Below are 18801 nucleotides of genomic sequence, written 5' to 3' on the forward strand. Positions count from 1 at the left end.
ACATTACCAGATATCTTCATATAATCGGTCCTCACTAATGTTCAAGATAAAATAGCACCATTTTTTTCCTACTCAGTCTGTGTCTCATAGGAGGGCTGTAGGCAGTTCTGACATCCGTCCACCAGTGAACAAAAAAACAGTAAAAACTCTTGCGTACTTTTGTTCCTCCTCCAGGCCAGGAGCGTCCGTCGGGGGACGGTGGCGACGGCGCCGAGCTGAAGCTCCCGGACCACCTGTCGGGTCGGCGGGACAGCGTCAGCTCCCTGGACTCCACCGTGTCGTCCAGCGTCCAGGGCTCCTCCTCACAGCAGCACGAACCGGAGCAGTACGAGGTCATCAAGCAGCAGAAGGACATCATCGAGCACGGCATCGAACTGTGAGTCTCCACTCTCCACTCACACTGTTCACTGCCCTGGCTGTTCAGCCTGTTCCAAATCTGACATTCCTATACACAAGTATAAGAATGTTCAGAATTCATGTTAAGAAATGTTTTGAAAACAGCAAAAATAGAAGATCTAGTATCTGCTGTTTTTTTTTTTTAATGCTGGCCGTTCTAACCACCCAACGCCATTGTACACTGTCTTGCGACATTGTCAAAGCATACATATAAGTTACCTTTGAACAGCCACTGCACCGGGCCGCTGAGTTGCTTGTCATGAAAATCCACTTTAAAACTGGGATATTATACAACAAGCGATTGCCGATTACACAAAGTGCCGACCACAACAACAGGCAGGACGGGGCAGCCGCTCGCTGCTACGCAGCTCTCCCATTGTAAACAACAGGGACTCAATTTCCGTGACAGACCTTTTTGCGATGGCGTCATCAAAACGCGTCTCATATCCCATTCTGTCCGGTGGATTGCCCGTATGACTTATTTTGCCATTTACAATTAATCAACTTGGGCAAATCGTGAATAGTAGTCGTGTTAATGGTTCACTGCCCACATCCCCCATGTTAATGGTTCACTGCCCACATCCCCCATGCAGGTTCAACAAGAAGCCAAAGCGAGGCATCCAGTACCTCCAGGACCAGGGCATGCTAGGAAGCACAGCCGAGGACATCGCACAGTTCCTCCATCAGGAGGAGAGACTCGACACGGTGAGTGACTCTGCTGTTATTACAATAATGCAATTATTATTTTTCTTTATATTTTAACACAACATTGCAATACATAGTTTACAACCATTAAAATAATATTTAAAGTGGATTTACTGCATGTTCTTTTTGTGAGGGTACCTACCCTAGGGGTCCACCCTTCTAACCCGTCCCTGACACTCTGTCCTCCTCCCCACACACAGACCCAGGTGGGCGAGTACCTGGGTCTTCTAACCCGTCCCTGACACTCTGTCCTCCTCCCCATACACAGACCCAGGTGGGCGAGTACCTGGGTCTTCTAACCCGTCCCTGACACTCTGTCCTCCTCCCCATACACAGACCCAGGTGGGCGAGTACCTGGGTCTTCTAACCCGTCCCTGACACTCTGTCCTCCTCCCCATACACAGACCCAGGTGGGCGAGTACCTGGGTCTTCTAACCCGTCCCTGACACTCTGTCCTCCTCCCCATACACAGACCCAGGTGGGCGAGTACCTGGGTCTTCTAACCCGTCCCTGACACTCTGTCCTCCTCCCCACACACAGACCCAGGTGGGCGAGTACCTGGGTCTTCTAACCCGTCCCTGACACTCTGTCCTCCTCCCCATACACAGACCCAGGTGGGCGAGTACCTGGGTCTTCTAACCCGTCCCTGACACTCTGTCCTCCTCCCCATACACAGACCCAGGTGGGCGAGTACCTGGGTCTTCTAACCCGTCCCTGACACTCTGTCCTCCTCCCCATACACAGACCCAGGTGGGCGAGTACCTGGGTCTTCTAACCCGTCCCTGACACTCTGTCCTCCTCCCCATACACAGACCCAGGTGGGCGAGTACCTGGGTCTTCTAACCCGTCCCTGACACTCTGTCCTCCTCCCCACACACAGACCCAGGTGGGCGAGTACCTGGGTCTTCTAACCCGTCCCTGACACTCTGTCCTCCTCCCCATACACAGACCCAGGTGGGCGAGTACCTGGGTCTTCTAACCCGTCCCTGACACTCTGTCCTCCTCCCCATACACAGACCCAGGTGGGCGAGTACCTGGGTCTTCTAACCCGTCCCTGACACTCTGTCCTCCTCCCCATACACAGACCCAGGTGGGCGAGTACCTGGGTCTTCTAACCCGTCCCTGACACTCTGTCCTCCTCCCCACACACAGACCCAGGTGGGCGAGTACCTGGGTCTTCTAACCCGTCCCTGACACTCTGTCCTCCTCCCCATACACAGACCCAGGTGGGCGAGTACCTGGGTCTTCTAACCCGTCCCTGACACTCTGTCCTCCTCCCCATACACAGACCCAGGTGGGCGAGTACCTGGGTCTTCTAACCCGTCCCTGACACTCTGTCCTCCTCCCCATACACAGACCCAGGTGGGCGAGTACCTGGGTCTTCTAACCCGTCCCTGACACTCTGTCCTCCTCCCCATACACAGACCCAGGTGGGCGAGTACCTGGGTCTTCTAACCCGTCCCTGACACTCTGTCCTCCTCCCCATACACAGACCCAGGTGGGCGAGTACCTGGGTCTTCTAACCCGTCCCTGACACTCTGTCCTCCTCCCCATACACAGACCCAGGTGGGCGAGTACCTGGGTCTTCTAACCCGTCCCTGACACTCTGTCCTCCTCCCCATACACAGACCCAGGTGGGCGAGTACCTGGGTCTTCTAACCCGCCCCTGACACTCTGTCCTCCTCCCCACACACAGACCCAGGTGGGCGAGTACCTGGGTCTTCTAACCCGTCCCTGACACTCTGTCCTCCTCCCCACACACAGACCCAGGTGGGCGAGTACCTGGGTCTTCTAATCCGTCCCTGACACTCTGTCCTCCTCCCCACACACAGACCCAGGTGGGCGAGTACCTGGGTCTTCTAATCCGTCCCTGACACTCTGTCCTCCTCCCCACACACAGACCCAGGTGGGCGAGTACCTGGGTCTTCTAATCCGTCCCTGACACTCTGTCCTCCTCCCCACACACAGACCCAGGTGGGCGAGTACCTGGGTCTTCTAACCCGCCCCTGACACTCTGTCCTCCTCCCCACACACAGACCCAGGTGGGCGAGTACCTGGGTCTTCTAACCCGTCCCTGACACTCTGTCCTCCTCCCCATACACAGACCCAGGTGGGAGAGTACATGGGTCTTCTAACCCGTCCCTGACACTCTGTCCTCCTCCCCATACACAGACCCAGGTGGGAGAGTACCTGGGTCTTCTAACCCGTCCCTGACACTCTGTCCTCCTCCCCATACACAGACCCAGGTGGGCGAGTACCTGGGTCTTCTAACCCGTCCCTGACACTCTGTCCTCCTCCCCACACACAGACCCAGGTGGGCGAGTACCTGGGTCTTCTAACCCGTCCCTGACACTCTGTCCTCCTCCCCATACACAGACCCAGGTGGGCGAGTACCTGGGTCTTCTAATCCGTCCCTGACACTCTGTCCTCCTCCCCATACACAGACCCAGGTGGGCGAGTACCTGGGTCTTCTAACCCGTCCCTGACACTCTGTCCTCCCCACACACAGACCCAGGTGGGCGAGTACCTGGGTCTTCTAACCCGTCCCTGACACTCTGTCCTCCTCACACACAGACCCAGGTGGGCGAGTACCTGGGTCTTCTAACCCGTCCCTGACACTCTGTCCTCCCCACACACAGACCCAGGTGGGCGAGTACCTGGGTCTTCTAACCCGTCCCTGACACTCTGTCCTCCTCCCCATACACAGACCCAGGTGGGCGAGTACCTGGGTCTTCTAACCCGTCCCTGACACTCTGTCCTCCTCCCCATACACAGACCCAGGTGGGCGAGTACCTGGGTCTTCTAACCCGTCCCTGACACTCTGTCCTCCCCACACACAGACCCAGGTGGGCGAGTACCTGGGTCTTCTAACCCGTCCCTGACACTCTGTCCTCCTCCCCATACACAGACCCAGGTGGGCGAGTACCTGGGTCTTCTAACCCGTCCCTGACACTCTGTCCTCCTCCCCATACACAGACCCAGGTGGGCGAGTACCTGGGTCTTCTAACCCGTCCCTGACACTCTGTCCTCCTCCCCATACACAGACCCAGGTGGGCGAGTACCTGGGTCTTCTAACCCGTCCCTGACACTCTGTCCTCCTCCCCATACACAGACCCAGGTGGGCGAGTACCTGGGTCTTCTAACCCGTCCCTGACACTCTGTCCTCCTCCCCATACACAGACCCAGGTGGGCGAGTACCTGGGTCTTCTAATCCGTCCCTGACACTTTGTCCTCCTCCCCACACACAGACCCAGGTGGGCGAGTACCTGGGTCTTCTAATCTGTCCCTGACACTCTGTCCTCCTCCCCACAGACCCAGGTGGGCGAGTACCTGGGGGAGAACATCAAGTTCAACAAGGAGTGTATGTACTGCTACGTGGACCAGCTGGACTTCTGTGGCCGAGACTTTGTCTCTGCGCTCAGGACCTTCCTGGAGGGCTTCCGGCTGCCCGGAGAGGCCCAGAAGATCGACCGGCTCATGGAGAAGTTCGCCGCGCGATACCTGGAGTGCAACCAGGGGTAAGGCTGACCTGTGCTGGCTGCGTGTTAGCAGGGGTCTATAATATGCACACAGAATAACTTCCAGTCCGCTTCTCCCTACTTCCTTCACCGATGTTGGTGTTACCGATGATGCCATTTCACTCATTGTGCGCCATAATCGCCTTTCCACGCCTTTTTTTGAGTGGTGTAAACCACTCCTATTGAGTGGTGTAAACCACTCCTACAACTGGCTTTTGTGTGCAGAAAAAAATGAGCATGGTTGCTATGTTAAAAATAATTTCTGACGTAATTAAATCACACCCGGGTTAACTGGATGACCGTAGCAACCGTGGTCATTTTCTCTGCACAAAAAAAGCCAGTTGTGAAATCACATCCGGGTGTGATTTAATTACGTCAGATCAGAGCTGATCAGGCTATATAATACCTTATTACGTCAGACCACAGCTGATCATGCTATATAAAACCTTACACCACTCAGTTCACACGGGTGTGATTTTTATTTTTTATATCAATTGATTAGGGTTCACAACTGTGCTCAACACTCTGGTTCCAGTGCGGTGAAATAAAACGGTGAAATAAAACGGAAATGGTCAATTCCGCTGCTTATGCTGTCTATGAGGATGCAGTTTTTAGGATCGTAATATCTCGGATTCTTCTTTTTGGGTCAAAACTAGCTTGATTTCTCTAAACTATATGATCCGTGTGTTTTGGGTGGATTCAATCGTGGGACATCACAGACAGGTCTGTGGCCTGGCTCACAGATGTTACATAGCAGATTTTGTACTTCCTGACTCGCAGTTTCCGGCCAAATCGGCTTTCAATCTATGAGTCTCGCCCCATTATTAAATACATGGACGGCGCTCTGAGCCACCACTAGATGGGGCTGTTGGTAGTCAATGAGTTAAGGCTCTGTTCCATTGTAGTGTGCAATGGTTCTCAAACCTGTTTAATCTCTCCTCCAGACAGACTCTGTTCGCCAGCGCGGACACTGCCTACGTGTTGGCGTACTCTATCATCATGCTGACCACAGACCTGCACAGTCCTCAGGTAAGAACTGACCACAGACCTGCACAGTCCTCAGGTAAGAACTGACCTCAGACCTGCACAGTCCTCAGGTAAGAACTGACCTCAGACCTGCACAGTCCTCAGGTAAGAACTGACCTCAGACCTGCACAGTCCTCAGGTAAGAACTGACCTCAGACCTGCACAGTCCTCAGGTAAGAACTGACCTCAGACCTGCACATAGTCTACTGGAATTTTCATGAACCCAGAAATGGTGAATAGTGTAGTATAAACTTTTATGATATAAATGTTATCTATAGGCCTAATGGATGAGATTAAGCTTGGTTGCTAAACGTTGCACGTTGAGCAATTTGAGGGCTTTGGCCGTTTTTAGTCCAATGAGTGTTTTTTTTTCCAAAACGAATGCTTGGAATGGATTCATTGCCTATGTACCCCCCCCCCCTGCACCCTACGTAGAAAACCATGATCTAGAATGTACATCCAGTTATCACGTCGTGTATATTATATATTTCCTTCTCTCTCATGTCCAGGTGAAGAACAAGATGACCAAAGAGCAGTACATCAAGATGAACATCTCTCTCTCTCTCTCTCTCCTCCTCAGGTGAAGAACAAGATGACCAAAGAGCAGTACATCAAGATGAACATCTTCTCTCTCTCTCTCCTCCTCAGGTGAAGAACAAGATGACCAAAGAGCAGAACATCAAGATGAACATCTCTTCTCTCTCTCTCTCTCTCCTCCTCAGGTGAAGAACAAGATGACCAAAGAGCAGTACATCAAGATGAACATCTCCTCTCTCTCTCTCTCTCTCCTCCTCAGGTGAAGAACAAGATGACCAAAGAGCAGTACATCAAGATGAACATCTTCTCTCTCTCTCTCTCCTCCTCAGGTGAAGAACAAGATGACCAAAGAGCAGTACATCAAGATGAACATCTCCTCTCTCTCTCTCTCCTCCTCAGGTGAAGAACAAGATGACCAAAGAGCAGTACATCAAGATGAACATCTCCTCTCTCTCTCTCTCCTCCTCAGGTGAAGAACAAGATGACCAAAGAGCAGTACATCAAGATGAACCGGGGCATCAACGACAGTAAGGACCTCCCAGAGGAGTACCTGTCTTCCATCTACAACGAGATCGCCGGTAAGAAGATCGCCATGAAGGATAGCAAGGAGCACTCCATCACGCCCAAGAGCAGCAAGCAGAGTGAGTATACCTGGAGGACGCACAGCCGTGGTGTTTTGGGCAGCAAATTTCTATTTTAGTTTTAGTCATTAGTCTCTTGAATAGTTTTCACTTAGTTTTAGTCACATTTTAGTCACCTGGAATGTATTAGTGTTGGTCTAGTTGTAGTCGACTAAATGTCATAAGATTTTAGTCGACTAAATCTACAGTTGATTTAGTCGAACAAAATGTATTTTGGCGGGCCTTGATGCCGTCGTAATTTTTCACTTGCTGAAAATAGCCGATCTACAAAACCACAACGCGTCGCAGTGTGACACGTTGTGAGCTTGTAGTTTGACCTTTTTCAGCATGCAACTAATTGTAAAATGACTTCTAGTGGATCTCTTGTCCACTAGACCCTTCTAGTGGATCTCTTGTCCACTAGACCCTTCCTTATAGTGGATCTCTTGTCCACTAGACCCTTCCTTATAGTGGATCTCTTGTCCACTAGACCCTTCCTAACAGATAGTGGATATCTTGTCCACTAGACCCTTCCTTCTAGTGGATCTCTTGTCCACTAGACCCTTCATAACAGATTTTAGTCTAGTTTTTATTTGTTGATGACATTTTCAGTATATTTAGTCTTAGTTTTCATTTAGTTTCCATTTAGTTCTCGTCAGTGTAGGTAGTCGGGTAGTTCTCGTAGTCGGGTAGTTCTCGTCAGTGTAGGTAGTCGGGTAGTTCTCGTAGTCGGGTAGTTCTCGTCAGTGTAGGTAGTCGGGTAGTCGACGGACGTTTAGTTCTCGTCAGTGTAGGTAGTCGGGTAGTTCTCGTAGTCGGGTAGTTCTCGTCAGTGTAGGTAGTCGGGTAGTCGACGGACGTTTAGTTCTCGTCAGTGTAGGTAGTCGGGTAGTTCTCGTAGTCGGGTAGTTCTCGTCAGTGTAGGTAGTCGGGTAGTCGACGGACGTTTTTCGTCTTAGTTTTAACTAAGTTTTAACGAAATCAACACTGCCTGGATACACAGAAAATCTGTGTAAAACTCTTGTTATGGATCGTTATGGCGATTTATTTCTAAGGGAAAGGGACGTCTGCCAGTCCGTCCTCATGTGTTTATCTCAAAATCTAAATGTGTGCCGTCTCAAAATCACCACTGCCTCCTTCCTCCCCCCCCCCCCCCCCTGTGTGGTGTCAGGCGCCGCCAGCGAGAAGCAGCGCCGCCTCCTCTACAACCTGGAGATGGAGCAGATGGCCAAGACGGCCAAGGCTCTGATGGAGGCTGTGAGCCACGCCCAGTCCCCCTTCTTCAGCGCCACGCACCTGGAGCACGTCAGGCCCATGTTTAAGGTACCTGGAGCACGTCAGGCCCATGTTTAAGGTACCTGGAGCACGTCAGGCCCATGTTTAAGGTACCTGGAGCACCTGGAGCACGTCAGGCCCATGTTTAAGGTACCTGGAGCACGTCAGGCCCATGTTTAAGGTACCTGGAGCACGTCAGGCCCATGTTTAAGGTACCTGGAGCACGTCAGGCCCATGTTTAAGTTACCTGGAGCACGTCAGGCCCATGTTTAAGGTACCTGGAGCACGTCAGGCCCATGTTTAAGTTACCTGGAGCACGTCAGGCCCATGTTTAAGGTACCTGGAGCACGTCAGGCCCATGTTTAAGTTACCTGGAGCACGCCAGGCCCATGTTTAAGGTACCTGGAGCACGTCAGGCCCATGTTTAAGGTACCTGGAGCACGTCAGGCCCATGTTTAAGGTACCTGGAGCACCTGGAGCATGTCAGCCTTTTGGCCCGGCCCTCCAAAATATTTTCAGTTGCTCATTTGGCCCCTTGGGAAAAATAATTGCCCACCCCTGATCTGGAGGAAGGTGCAGTTCTTCTGGAGTTCACAGACTGAGGTTAGAGGAGATAGAGGAGGACCTGGAGATGAGAGAGCACAGACTGAGGTTAGAGGAGATAGAGGAGGACCTGGAGATGAGAGAGCACTTCAGACACAGACTGAGGTTAGAAGAGATAGAGGAGGACCTGGAGATGAGAGAGCACTTCAGACTGAGGTTAGAGGAGATAGAGGAGGACCTGGAGATGAGAGAGCACAGACTGAGGTTAGAGGAGATAGAGGAGGACCTGGAGATGAGAGAGCTCTTCAGACTGAGGTTAGAGGAGATAGAGGAGGACCTGGAGATGAGAGAGCTCTTCAGACTGAGGTTAGAGGAGATAGAGGAGGACCTGGAGATGAGAGAGCACAGACTGAGGTTAGAGGAGATAGAGGAGGACCTGGAGATGAGAGAGCACTTCAGACTGAGGTTAGAGGAGATAGAGGAGGACCTGGAGATGAGAGAGCTCTTCAGACTGAGGTTAGAGGAGATAGAGGAGGACCTGGAGATGAGAGAGCACAGACTGAGGTTAGAGGAGATAGAGGAGGACCTGGAGATGAGAGAGCACAGACTGAGGTTAGAGGAGATAGAGGAGGACCTGGAGATGAGAGAGCTCTTCAGACTGAGGTTAGAGGAGATAGAGGAGGACCTGGAGATGAGAGAGCTCTTCAGACTGAGGTTAGAGGAGATAGAGGAGGACCTGGAGATGAGAGAGCACTTCAGACTGAGGTTAGAGGAGATAGAGGAGGACCTGGAGATGAGAGAGCTCTTCAGACTCTGAGGTTAGAGGAGATAGAGGAGGACCTGGAGATGAGAGAGCTCTTCAGACTGAGGTTAGAGGAGATAGAGGAGGACCTGGAGATGAGAGAGCTCTTCAGACTGAGGTTAGAGGAGATAGAGGAGGACCTGGAGATGAGAGAGCACTTCAGACTGAGGTTAGAGGAGATAGAGGAGGACCTGGAGATGAGAGAGCACTTCAGACTGAGGTTAGAGGAGATAGAGGAGGACCTGGAGGAGATGAGAGAGCACTTCAGACTGAGGTTAGAGGAGATAGAGGAGGACCTGGAGGAGATGAGAGAGCTCTTCAGACTGAGGTTAGAGGAGATAGAGGAGGACCTGGAGATGAGAGAGCACAGACTGAGGATAGAGGAGATAGAGGAGGACCTGGAGATGAGAGAGCTCTTCAGACACATTGAGGTTAGAGGAGATAGAGGAGGACCTGGAGATGAGAGAGCACAGACTGAGGTTAGAAGAGATAGAGGAGGACCTGGAGATGAGAGAGCACAGACTGAGGTTAGAAGAGATAGAGGAGGACCTGGAGATGAGAGAGCACAGACTGAGGTTAGAGGAGATAGAGGAGGACCTGGAGATGAGAGAGCACTTCAGACTGAGGTTAGAGGAGATAGAGGAGGACCTGGAGATGAGAGATAGAGGAGATAGAGGAGGACCTGGAGATGAGAGAGCACTTCAGACACAGACTGAGGTTAGAGGAGATAGAGGAGGACCTGGAGATGAGAGAGCACTTCAGACTGAGGTTAGAGGAGATAGAGGAGGACCTGGAGATGAGAGAGCTCTTCAGACTGAGGTTAGAGGAGATAGAGGAGGACCTGGAGATGAGAGAGCTCTTCAGACTGAGGTTAGAGGAGATAGAGGAGGACCTGGAGGAGATGAGAGAGCTCTTCAGACTGAGGTTAGAGGAGATAGAGGAGGACCTGGAGATGAGAGAGCACAGACTGAGGTTAGAAGAGATAGAGGAGGACCTGGAGATGAGAGAGCACAGACTGAGGTTAGAAGAGATAGAGGAGGACCTGGAGATGAGAGAGCACAGACTGAGGTTAGAGGAGATAGAGGAGGACCTGGAGATGAGAGAGCACTTCAGACTGAGGTTAGAGGAGATAGAGGAGGACCTGGAGATGAGAGATAGAGGAGATAGAGGAGGACCTGGAGATGAGAGAGCACTTCAGACACAGACTGAGGTTAGAGGAGATAGAGGAGGACCTGGAGATGAGAGAGCACTTCAGACTGAGGTTAGAGGAGATAGAGGAGGACCTGGAGATGAGAGAGCTCTTCAGACTGAGGTTAGAGGAGATAGAGGAGGACCTGGAGATGAGAGAGCTCTTCAGACTGAGGTTAGAGGAGATAGAGGAGGACCTGGAGATGAGAGAGCTCTTCAGACTGAGGTTAGAGGAGATAGAGGAGGACCTGGAGGAGATGAGAGAGCTCTTCAGACTGAGGTTAGAGGAGATAGAGGAGGACCTGGAGATGAGAGAGCTCTTCAGACTGAGGTTAGAGGAGATAGAGGAGGACCTGGAGATGAGAGAGCTCTTCAGACTGAGGTTAGAGGAGATAGAGGAGGACCTGGAGATGAGAGAGCTCTTCAGACTGAGGTTAGAGGAGATAGAGGAGGACCTGGAGATGAGAGAGCTCTTCAGACTGAGGTTAGAGGAGATAGAGGAGGACCTGGAGATGAGAGAGCACAGACTGAGGTTAGAGGAGATAGAGGAGGACCTGGAGATGAGAGAGCACAGACTGAGGTTAGAGGAGATAGAGGAGGACCTGGAGATGAGAGAGCACAGACTGAGGTTAGAGGAGATAGAGGAGGACCTGGAGGAGATGAGAGAGCTCTTCAGACTGAGGTTAGAGGAGATAGAGGAGGACCTGGAGATGAGAGAGCTCTTCAGACTGAGGTTAGAGGAGGACCTGGAGGAGATGAGAGAGCACTTCAGACACATTGAGGTTAGAGGAGATAGAGGAGGACCTGGAGGAGATGAGAGAGCACAGACTGAGGTTAGAGGAGATAGAGGAGGACCTGGAGATGAGAGAGCTCTTCAGACTGAGGTTAGAGGAGATAGAGGAGGACCTGGAGATGAGAGAGCACAGACTGAGGTTAGAGGAGATAGAGGAGGACCTGGAGATGAGAGAGCACAGACTGAGGTTAGAGGAGATAGAGGAGGACCTGGAGATGAGAGAGCTCTTCAGACTGAGGTTAGAGGAGATAGAGGAGGACCTGGAGATGAGAGAGCTCTTCAGACTGAGGTTAGAGGAGATAGAGGAGGACCTGGAGATGAGAGAGCTCTTCAGACTCTGAGGTTAGAGGAGATAGAGGAGGACCTGGAGATGAGAGAGCACTTCAGACACATTGTACGTTTTCTGTGAATGTAATGCTGTCTGCGCACACGTGTGGCCGAGGAACACACACGTGGGCCGGTTAACCCCCCCCCCCCCACACACACACACCTTGGTAGCCCCAGAAACGTCTCTTCCTTTGCATGTGATGACAGACAAGACAGTGGACTTTTCATTTCATTTTATTCCTCGTACATAGATGCCATTGACTGGCTCTGTATCTCAAATGGGCAAATAAATATTTGATTAAGGAATATAATATACCTTTTGTATTCATTCTGTATATGAGCAAAATGTAGATTTTCATGTTGGACATCGAGGGAAATTGAGATTAGCAGATAAGAAAATAATAATAAAAAAATCACACCCGTGTGAACTGAGTGGTGTAAGGTCTTATATAGACTGATCAGCTGTGGTCTGACGTAATGTCTGACGTAATGAAATCACACCCGTGTGAACTGGGTGACCATAGCAACCATGCTCATTTTTGAGTGGTGTAAACCACTCCTACGACTGGCTTTGTTAGTTTACGTGTCTGTCTGTCTGCTCAAAAAATGAGCATGGTTGCTATGGTCACCCAGTTCACCCGGGTGTGATTTCATTACGTCGGACATTACGTCAGACCACAGCTGATCAGTCTATATAAGACCTTACACCACTCAGTTCACACGGGTTTTTTGGTACGGACAGACACGTAAACTAACAAAGCCAGTTGTAGGAGTGGTCACCACTCCTACAACTGGCTTTGTTAGTTTACGTGTCTGAGGTGGGCAGTGACGACTGGCCAATCAGAGAGTGTCTCATATGAGCCTGAGGTGGGCAGTGACGACTGGCCAATCAGAGTGTGTCTCATATGATCCTGAGGTGTTCAGTGACGACTGGCCAATCAGAGAGTGTCTCATATGATCCTGAGGTGTTCAGTGACGACTGGCCAATCAGAGTGTCTCATATGAGCCTGAGGTGTTCAGTGACGACTGGCCAATCAGAGAGTGTATCATATGAGCCTGAGGTGTTTAGTGACGACTGGCCAATCAGAGAGTGTCTCATATGAGCCTGAGGTGTTCAGTGACGACTGGCCAATCAGAGAGTGTCTCATATGAGCCTGAGGTGTTCAGTGACGACTGGCCAATCAGAGAGTGTCTCATATGATCCTGAGGTGTGCAGTGATGACTGGCCAATCAGAGAGTGTCTCATATGAGTCTGAGGTGGGCAGTGACGACTGGCCAATCAGAGTGTGTCTCATATGATCCTGAGGTGTTCAGTGACGACTGGCCAATCAGAGAGTGTCTCATATGAGCCTGAGGTGTTCAGTGACGACTGGCCAATCAGAGAGTGTCTCATATGAGCCTGAGGTGTTTAGTGACGACTGGCCAATCAGAGAGTGTCTCATATGAGCCTGAGGTGTTCAGTGACGACTGGCCAATCAGAGAGTGTCTCATATGAGCCTGAGGTATTCAGTGACGACTGGCCAATCAGAGAGTGTCTCATATGAGCCTGAGGTGTTTAGTGACGACTGGCCAATCAGAGAGTGTCTCATATGAGCCTGAGGTGTTCAGTGACGACTGGCCAATCAGAGAGTGTCTCATATGAGCCTGAGGTATTCAGTGACGACTGGCCAATCAGAGAGTGTCTCATATGAGCCTGAGGTGTTCAGTGACGACTGGCCAATCAGAGAGTGTCTCATATGATCCTGAGGTGTGCAGTGACGACTGGCCAATCAGAGAGTGTCTCATATGAGCCTGAGGTGTTCAGTGACGACTGGCCAATCAGAGAGAGTCTCATATGAGCCTGAGGTGTTTAGTGACGACTGGCCAATCAGAGAGTGTCTCATATGAGCCTGAGGTGTTTAGTGACGACTGGCCAATCAGAGTGTCTCATATGAGCCTGAGGTGTTAAGTGACGACTGGCCAATCAGACGGTTTCTCAGGAACCACAGATATCTGTGTCTGTCCGTCTGCAGCTCTGAGGAAGAGACACACATTCTCAGGGTGTTCGGGAGGTTTTGTGCATCGGCTTCCCTGATTGGCCAACCCCAACCGTCTGCTTCACGGATTGGCTGAGAGTCATTGTCACATTTATGCCTCATAGTGGATATAAATGGAACAACTTGCATCGTTCCCAACATGCATGGCCCCAAGTAGGCCGGCGTGCTCCGTCCTTGTACTGTGTCATTCACACATCCTCTGTGACAGGAGAGATTATCAGTGGAGAAGAGTTTGTACCATTTTGGTTCCAACATGGACATAAGAATGGATATAGTCTCTCAGTGAAGGAGCAGCCAGTGAAAGAGTAGAGATTTACTCTGGTCTCCACATCATAAAAGGAGCTCCTCTCTTACAGGTAGGAGGACATTGTTGACATAATTATGTGTCAAAATTAGCCTCGTACTCATTTCCATTCCTCAACCATATAGTCGAGTAACCATTGTTGGGACTCACATAGATGTCTCCCTTCCTGTAGATGGACTCTCTGACCACTCCTATTGTCAAGTCAGTCTTCCCTCCAACCTGGACCTCATAGTAAAACCTTCCAGATGAAAAGCTTTGTTTTCCTAAGACACAGAAACAATATGAGAATCTCTCTTTGTTTTTGGGGAGATTCTTCCTTACGTTTCCACACCTCACTCGTTTTCCATCCCCAGACAGGATGAGGTATGGATGTGCTGTATCAGGGTCCAGAGTTACATTCACAGAGTATTGCCGAATTCTCCTCATGTCAGAATCACACAGTTTCTCCATCTCTTCTCTGGGTTTGGTTCGTCTCTCTCAAGCTACTGCTCCTCACACTGTGTGGAATCAGCCTTTTATGCCGTTGAGATGCATGGAATCTGACCTCATCAGATATGATGTCAGAGTTCATCCAAATATGGAGCCCCAGACGGTGTTGGGGGGGACCCCAGTTCAAATATGATTATTTTGGGGCGGTCCCAGGTCAAAAGGTCAATGTGTAATTTAAGTAAATATTGTTAAATATTGCTAACAGTGAATCATTTTGATCTATTTTCCAATCGAGAGTAAACTATAAATGTAAGAGTATACTATGTTTGTTTGTTTCTACTATGCAGTGTTTGATTTTAGTTTTAGTCAGTCTTTTCAATAGTTTTCATTTAGTTTTAGTCACATTTTAGTCACCTGGAATGTTTTACGGTTAGTCTAGTTTTAGTCGACTAAATGCCATGAGATTTTAAGTCGACTACATCTACAGTTGATTTAGTTGACTAAAATGTCTTTTGGTGGGCCTTGATGCCATCGTAATGGCAGATTTTACACTTGCTCAAAATAGCCGATCTACAAGCTCACAACGTGTCGCAGCGTGACGCGTTGTGAGCTTGTAGATCTGCTCTTTTCAGCATGCAACCAAGTGTAAAATGACTTATACTGGATCTCTTGTCCACTAGTCCCTTCCTGACATTTTAGTCTAGTTTATATTTCTCTACGAAATTGTCGATATATTTAGTCTTAGTTTTAGCCATCATACGTAGCTTAGTTTTCATTTCGTTTCTATTTAGTTTTTGTCAGTGAAAAAATGTAGTCGACGAACATTTTTCATCTTAGTTTTAGTCGACGAAATCAACACTGCTACTATGTGTGTGTTCCAGCTGGCATGGACTCCCCTTCTGGCTGCGTTCAGCGTGGGTCTCCAGGACTGTGACGACCCCGAGGTGGCCTCGCTGTGTCTGGAGGGCATCCGCTGTGCCATCAGGATCTCCTGCATCTTCCACATGCAGGTCAGACCATCACCACCTGTTAGTGATGCGCGGGCCGGCCCGTTGCCCGCAGGTCCCGCGGGGCGGGCCGATGGGTCAAGGTTTTCAGCGCAATTATTGCGTGGCAGGGTCATTTCCTATAGTGTTTAAAATGAGATCCTCTAAATCTGGGTAGAAATGTAAAAGAAAATTTATGGTGCCTCTTCCCCTCTCCTCTCTCTCTCTCTCGAAAGAGAGAAAGAGAGAGAGGGCTGCGGGGTGGGCGGGTTATTGATTAATATATTGTTTTGCGGGGCAGGTTGGAGGGCAACACTACCACCTGTACTCACTGCTGAGTGCTGCTGAGTCAGCAGTGCTGACCCCTACTTTTCTGTCTTCTAAACAGTTTTCTGACTAAACCTTATGTTTCTATGTTAGTGGTTGTTAAAAAACACCAAAAGGGGCTCCCGGCGTCCTCAGTGTCCTGAATGGGTTTAATTATGTTGTCCTCTCTCTCTGCAGTTGGAGCGTGACGCGTATGTCCAGGCCCTGGCCAGGTTCACCCTCCTGACGGCCAGCTCCAGCATCACGGAGATGAAACAGAAGAACATCGACACCATCAAGACCCTCATCACCGTAGCCCACACCGACGGGAACTACCTGGGGAACTCCTGGCACGAGGCAAGCCCCCCCCCTGTGAATCGGTGCTGATTTTGACAGCAGATTTTGATTTTTTGTCATGGTCTCTTGAATAGTTTTCATTTGGTTTTGGTCACATTTTACTAGTCACCTGGAATAGCGGTGTTGACTGATTCTGTGTGGGTGTGTTTGTCTAGATTCTGACTGACTCTGTGTGGGTGTGTTTGTCTAGATTCTGACTGACTCTGTGTGGGTGTGTTTGTCTAGATTCTGACTGATTCTGTGTGGGTGTGTTTGTCTAGATTCTGACTGACTCTGTGTGGGTGTGTTTGTCTAGATTCTGACTGACTCTGTGTGGGTGTGTTTGTCTAGATTCTGACTGACTCTGTGTGGGTGTGTTTGTCTAGATTCTGACTGACTCTGTGTGGGTGTGTTTGTCTAGATTCTGACTGACTCTGTGTGGGTGTGTTTGTCTAGATTCTGACTGACTCTGTGTGGGTGTGTTTGTCTAGATCCTGACTGACTCTGTGTGGGTGTGTTTGTCTAGATTCTGACTGACTCTGTGTGGGTGTGTTTGTCTAGATTCTGACTGACTCTGTGTGGGTGTGTTTGTCTAGATTCTGACTGACTCTGTGTGGGTGTGTTTGTCTAGATTCTGACTGACTCTGTGTGGGTGTGTTTGTCTAGATTCTGACTGACTCTGTGTGGGTGTGTTTGTCTAGATCCTGACTGACTCTGTGTGGGTGTGTTTGTCTAGATTCTGACTGACTCTGTGTGGGTGTGTTTGTCTAGATTCTGACTGACTCTGTGTGGGTGTGTTTGTCTAGATTCTGACTGACTCTGTGTGGGTGTGTTTGTCTAGATTCTGACTGACTCTGTGTGGGTGTGTTTGTCTAGATTCTGACTGGTTCTGTGTGGGTGTGTTTGTCTAGATTCTGACTGGTTCTGTGTGGGTGTGTTTGTCTAGATTCTGACTGACTCTGTGTGGGTGTGTTTGTCTAGATTCTGACTGGTTCTGTGTGGGTGTGTTTGTCTAGATTCTGACTGACTCTGTGTGGGTGTGTTTGTCTAGATTCTGACTGACTCTGTGTGGGTGTGTTTGTATAGATTCTGACTGACTCTGTGTGTGTTTGTCTAGATTCTGACTGACTCTGTGTGGGTGTGTTTGTCTAGATTCTGACTGACTCTGTGTGGGTGTGTTTGTCTAGATTCTGACTGACTCTGTGTGGGTGTGTTTGTCTAGATTCTGAGGTGTTGACTGACTCTGTGTGGGTGTGTTTGTCTAGATTCTGACTGACTCTGTGTGGGTGTGTTTGTCTAGATTCTGACTGACTCTGTGTGGGTGTGTTTGTCTAGATTCTGAGGTGTTGACTGACTCTGTGTGGGTGTGTTTGTCTAGATTCTGACTGACTCTGTGTGGGTGTGTTGGTCTAGATTCTGACTGACTCTGTGTGGGTGTGTTTGTCTAGATTCTGACTGGTTCTGTGTGGGTGTGTTTGTCTAGATTCTGACTGGTTCTGTGTGGGTGTGTTTGTCTAGATTCTGACTGACTCTGTGTGGGTGTGTTTGTCTAGATTCTGACTGACTCTGTGTGGGTGTGTTTGTCTAGATTCTGACTGACTCTGTGTGGGTGTGTTTGTATAGATTCTGACTGACTCTGTGTGGGTGTGTTTGTATAGATTCTGACTGACTCTGTGTGGGTGTGTTTGTCTAGATTCTGACTGACTCTGTGTGGGTGTGTTTGTCTAGATTCTGACTGATTCTGTGGGGGTGTGTTTGTCTAGATTCTGACTGACTCTGTGTGGGTGTGTTTGTCTAGATTCTGACTGATTCTGTGGGGGTGTGTTTGTCTAGATTCTGACTGATTCTGTGGGGGTGTGTTTGTCTAGATTCTGACTGACTCTGTGTGGGTGTGTTTGTCTAGATTCTGAGGTGTTGACTGACTCTGTGTGGGTGTGTTTGTCTAGATTCTGACTGACTCTGTGTGGGTGTGTTTGTCTAGATTCTGACTGACTCTGTGGGTGTGTTTGTGTAGATCCTGAGGTGCATCAGTCAGTTGGAGCTGGCCCAGTTGACTCTGTGTGGGTGTGTTTGTGTAGATCCTGAGGTGCATCAGTCAGTTGGAGCTGGCCCAGTTGATCGGCACCGGGGTGAAGACTCGCTACATTTCAGGGGTGGTCCGAGAGAGGGAGGGAAGCATCAAGGGATTCCCCTCCGGGACGGAGGAATTCATGCCCCTGGGACTGGGTGAGCAGATGTGCAACGCACGCACGCACGCACGCATGCACACACACACACCCCTAATTTAATATTTAATAATTAACCTAATATATTTTGCCTAATATATAATGCCTAATATAACCATGTGCACTTTGTCGTATGACAAATGGCTGATCAAGAAACTCACAATGGGTTTCATTGTAGATCGGATATTTCCACACATTTCTGAGGGGCGCTAGCCCCTCCTATAAACCAGCTAATAGTGTGGATTCTGTCTCAACACAAACATTAAATGCCATTGACAATGAATGGATGGAGAATTTCAGTCATATGTGTCTGAGCAAATCGGCATATGTATGTCGGTGGAACTGGGAACCCTTGGCCAATAAGGGACCACCATTCTTGATGACTATGTGCGATGATTAGAGCACCCCTCACTTCACACGGGTGTGATTTTTATTTATGTTTTAAAGTA

At 49.7% G+C, this 18801-nt stretch overlaps 1 protein-coding gene across 1 annotated transcript in view; it reads left to right on the forward strand.

The window, feature by feature from the left end:
• The window catches only part of arfgef2 (ADP-ribosylation factor guanine nucleotide-exchange factor 2 (brefeldin A-inhibited)), a gene marked incomplete at its 3' end in the record, with an annotated part of 89269 nt that overhangs the window by 35892 nt on the left and 34576 nt on the right, over positions 1-18801 (forward strand). The window contains exons 14-22 of the mRNA XM_079490810.1: positions 175-376; positions 990-1101; positions 4414-4619; positions 5564-5648; positions 6652-6823; positions 7974-8125; positions 15381-15509; positions 15990-16148; positions 18206-18353. Coding sequence (XP_079346936.1) covers positions 175-376; positions 990-1101; positions 4414-4619; positions 5564-5648; positions 6652-6823; positions 7974-8125; positions 15381-15509; positions 15990-16148; positions 18206-18353 — 1365 coding nt within the window. The remainder of the gene's footprint in view (positions 1-174; positions 377-989; positions 1102-4413; positions 4620-5563; positions 5649-6651; positions 6824-7973; positions 8126-15380; positions 15510-15989; positions 16149-18205; positions 18354-18801) is intronic.

Source organism: Electrona antarctica (assembly GCF_951216825.1).
Source record: "Electrona antarctica genome assembly, chromosome: 2".
Lineage (NCBI taxonomy): Eukaryota > Metazoa > Chordata > Actinopteri > Myctophiformes > Myctophidae > Electrona > Electrona antarctica.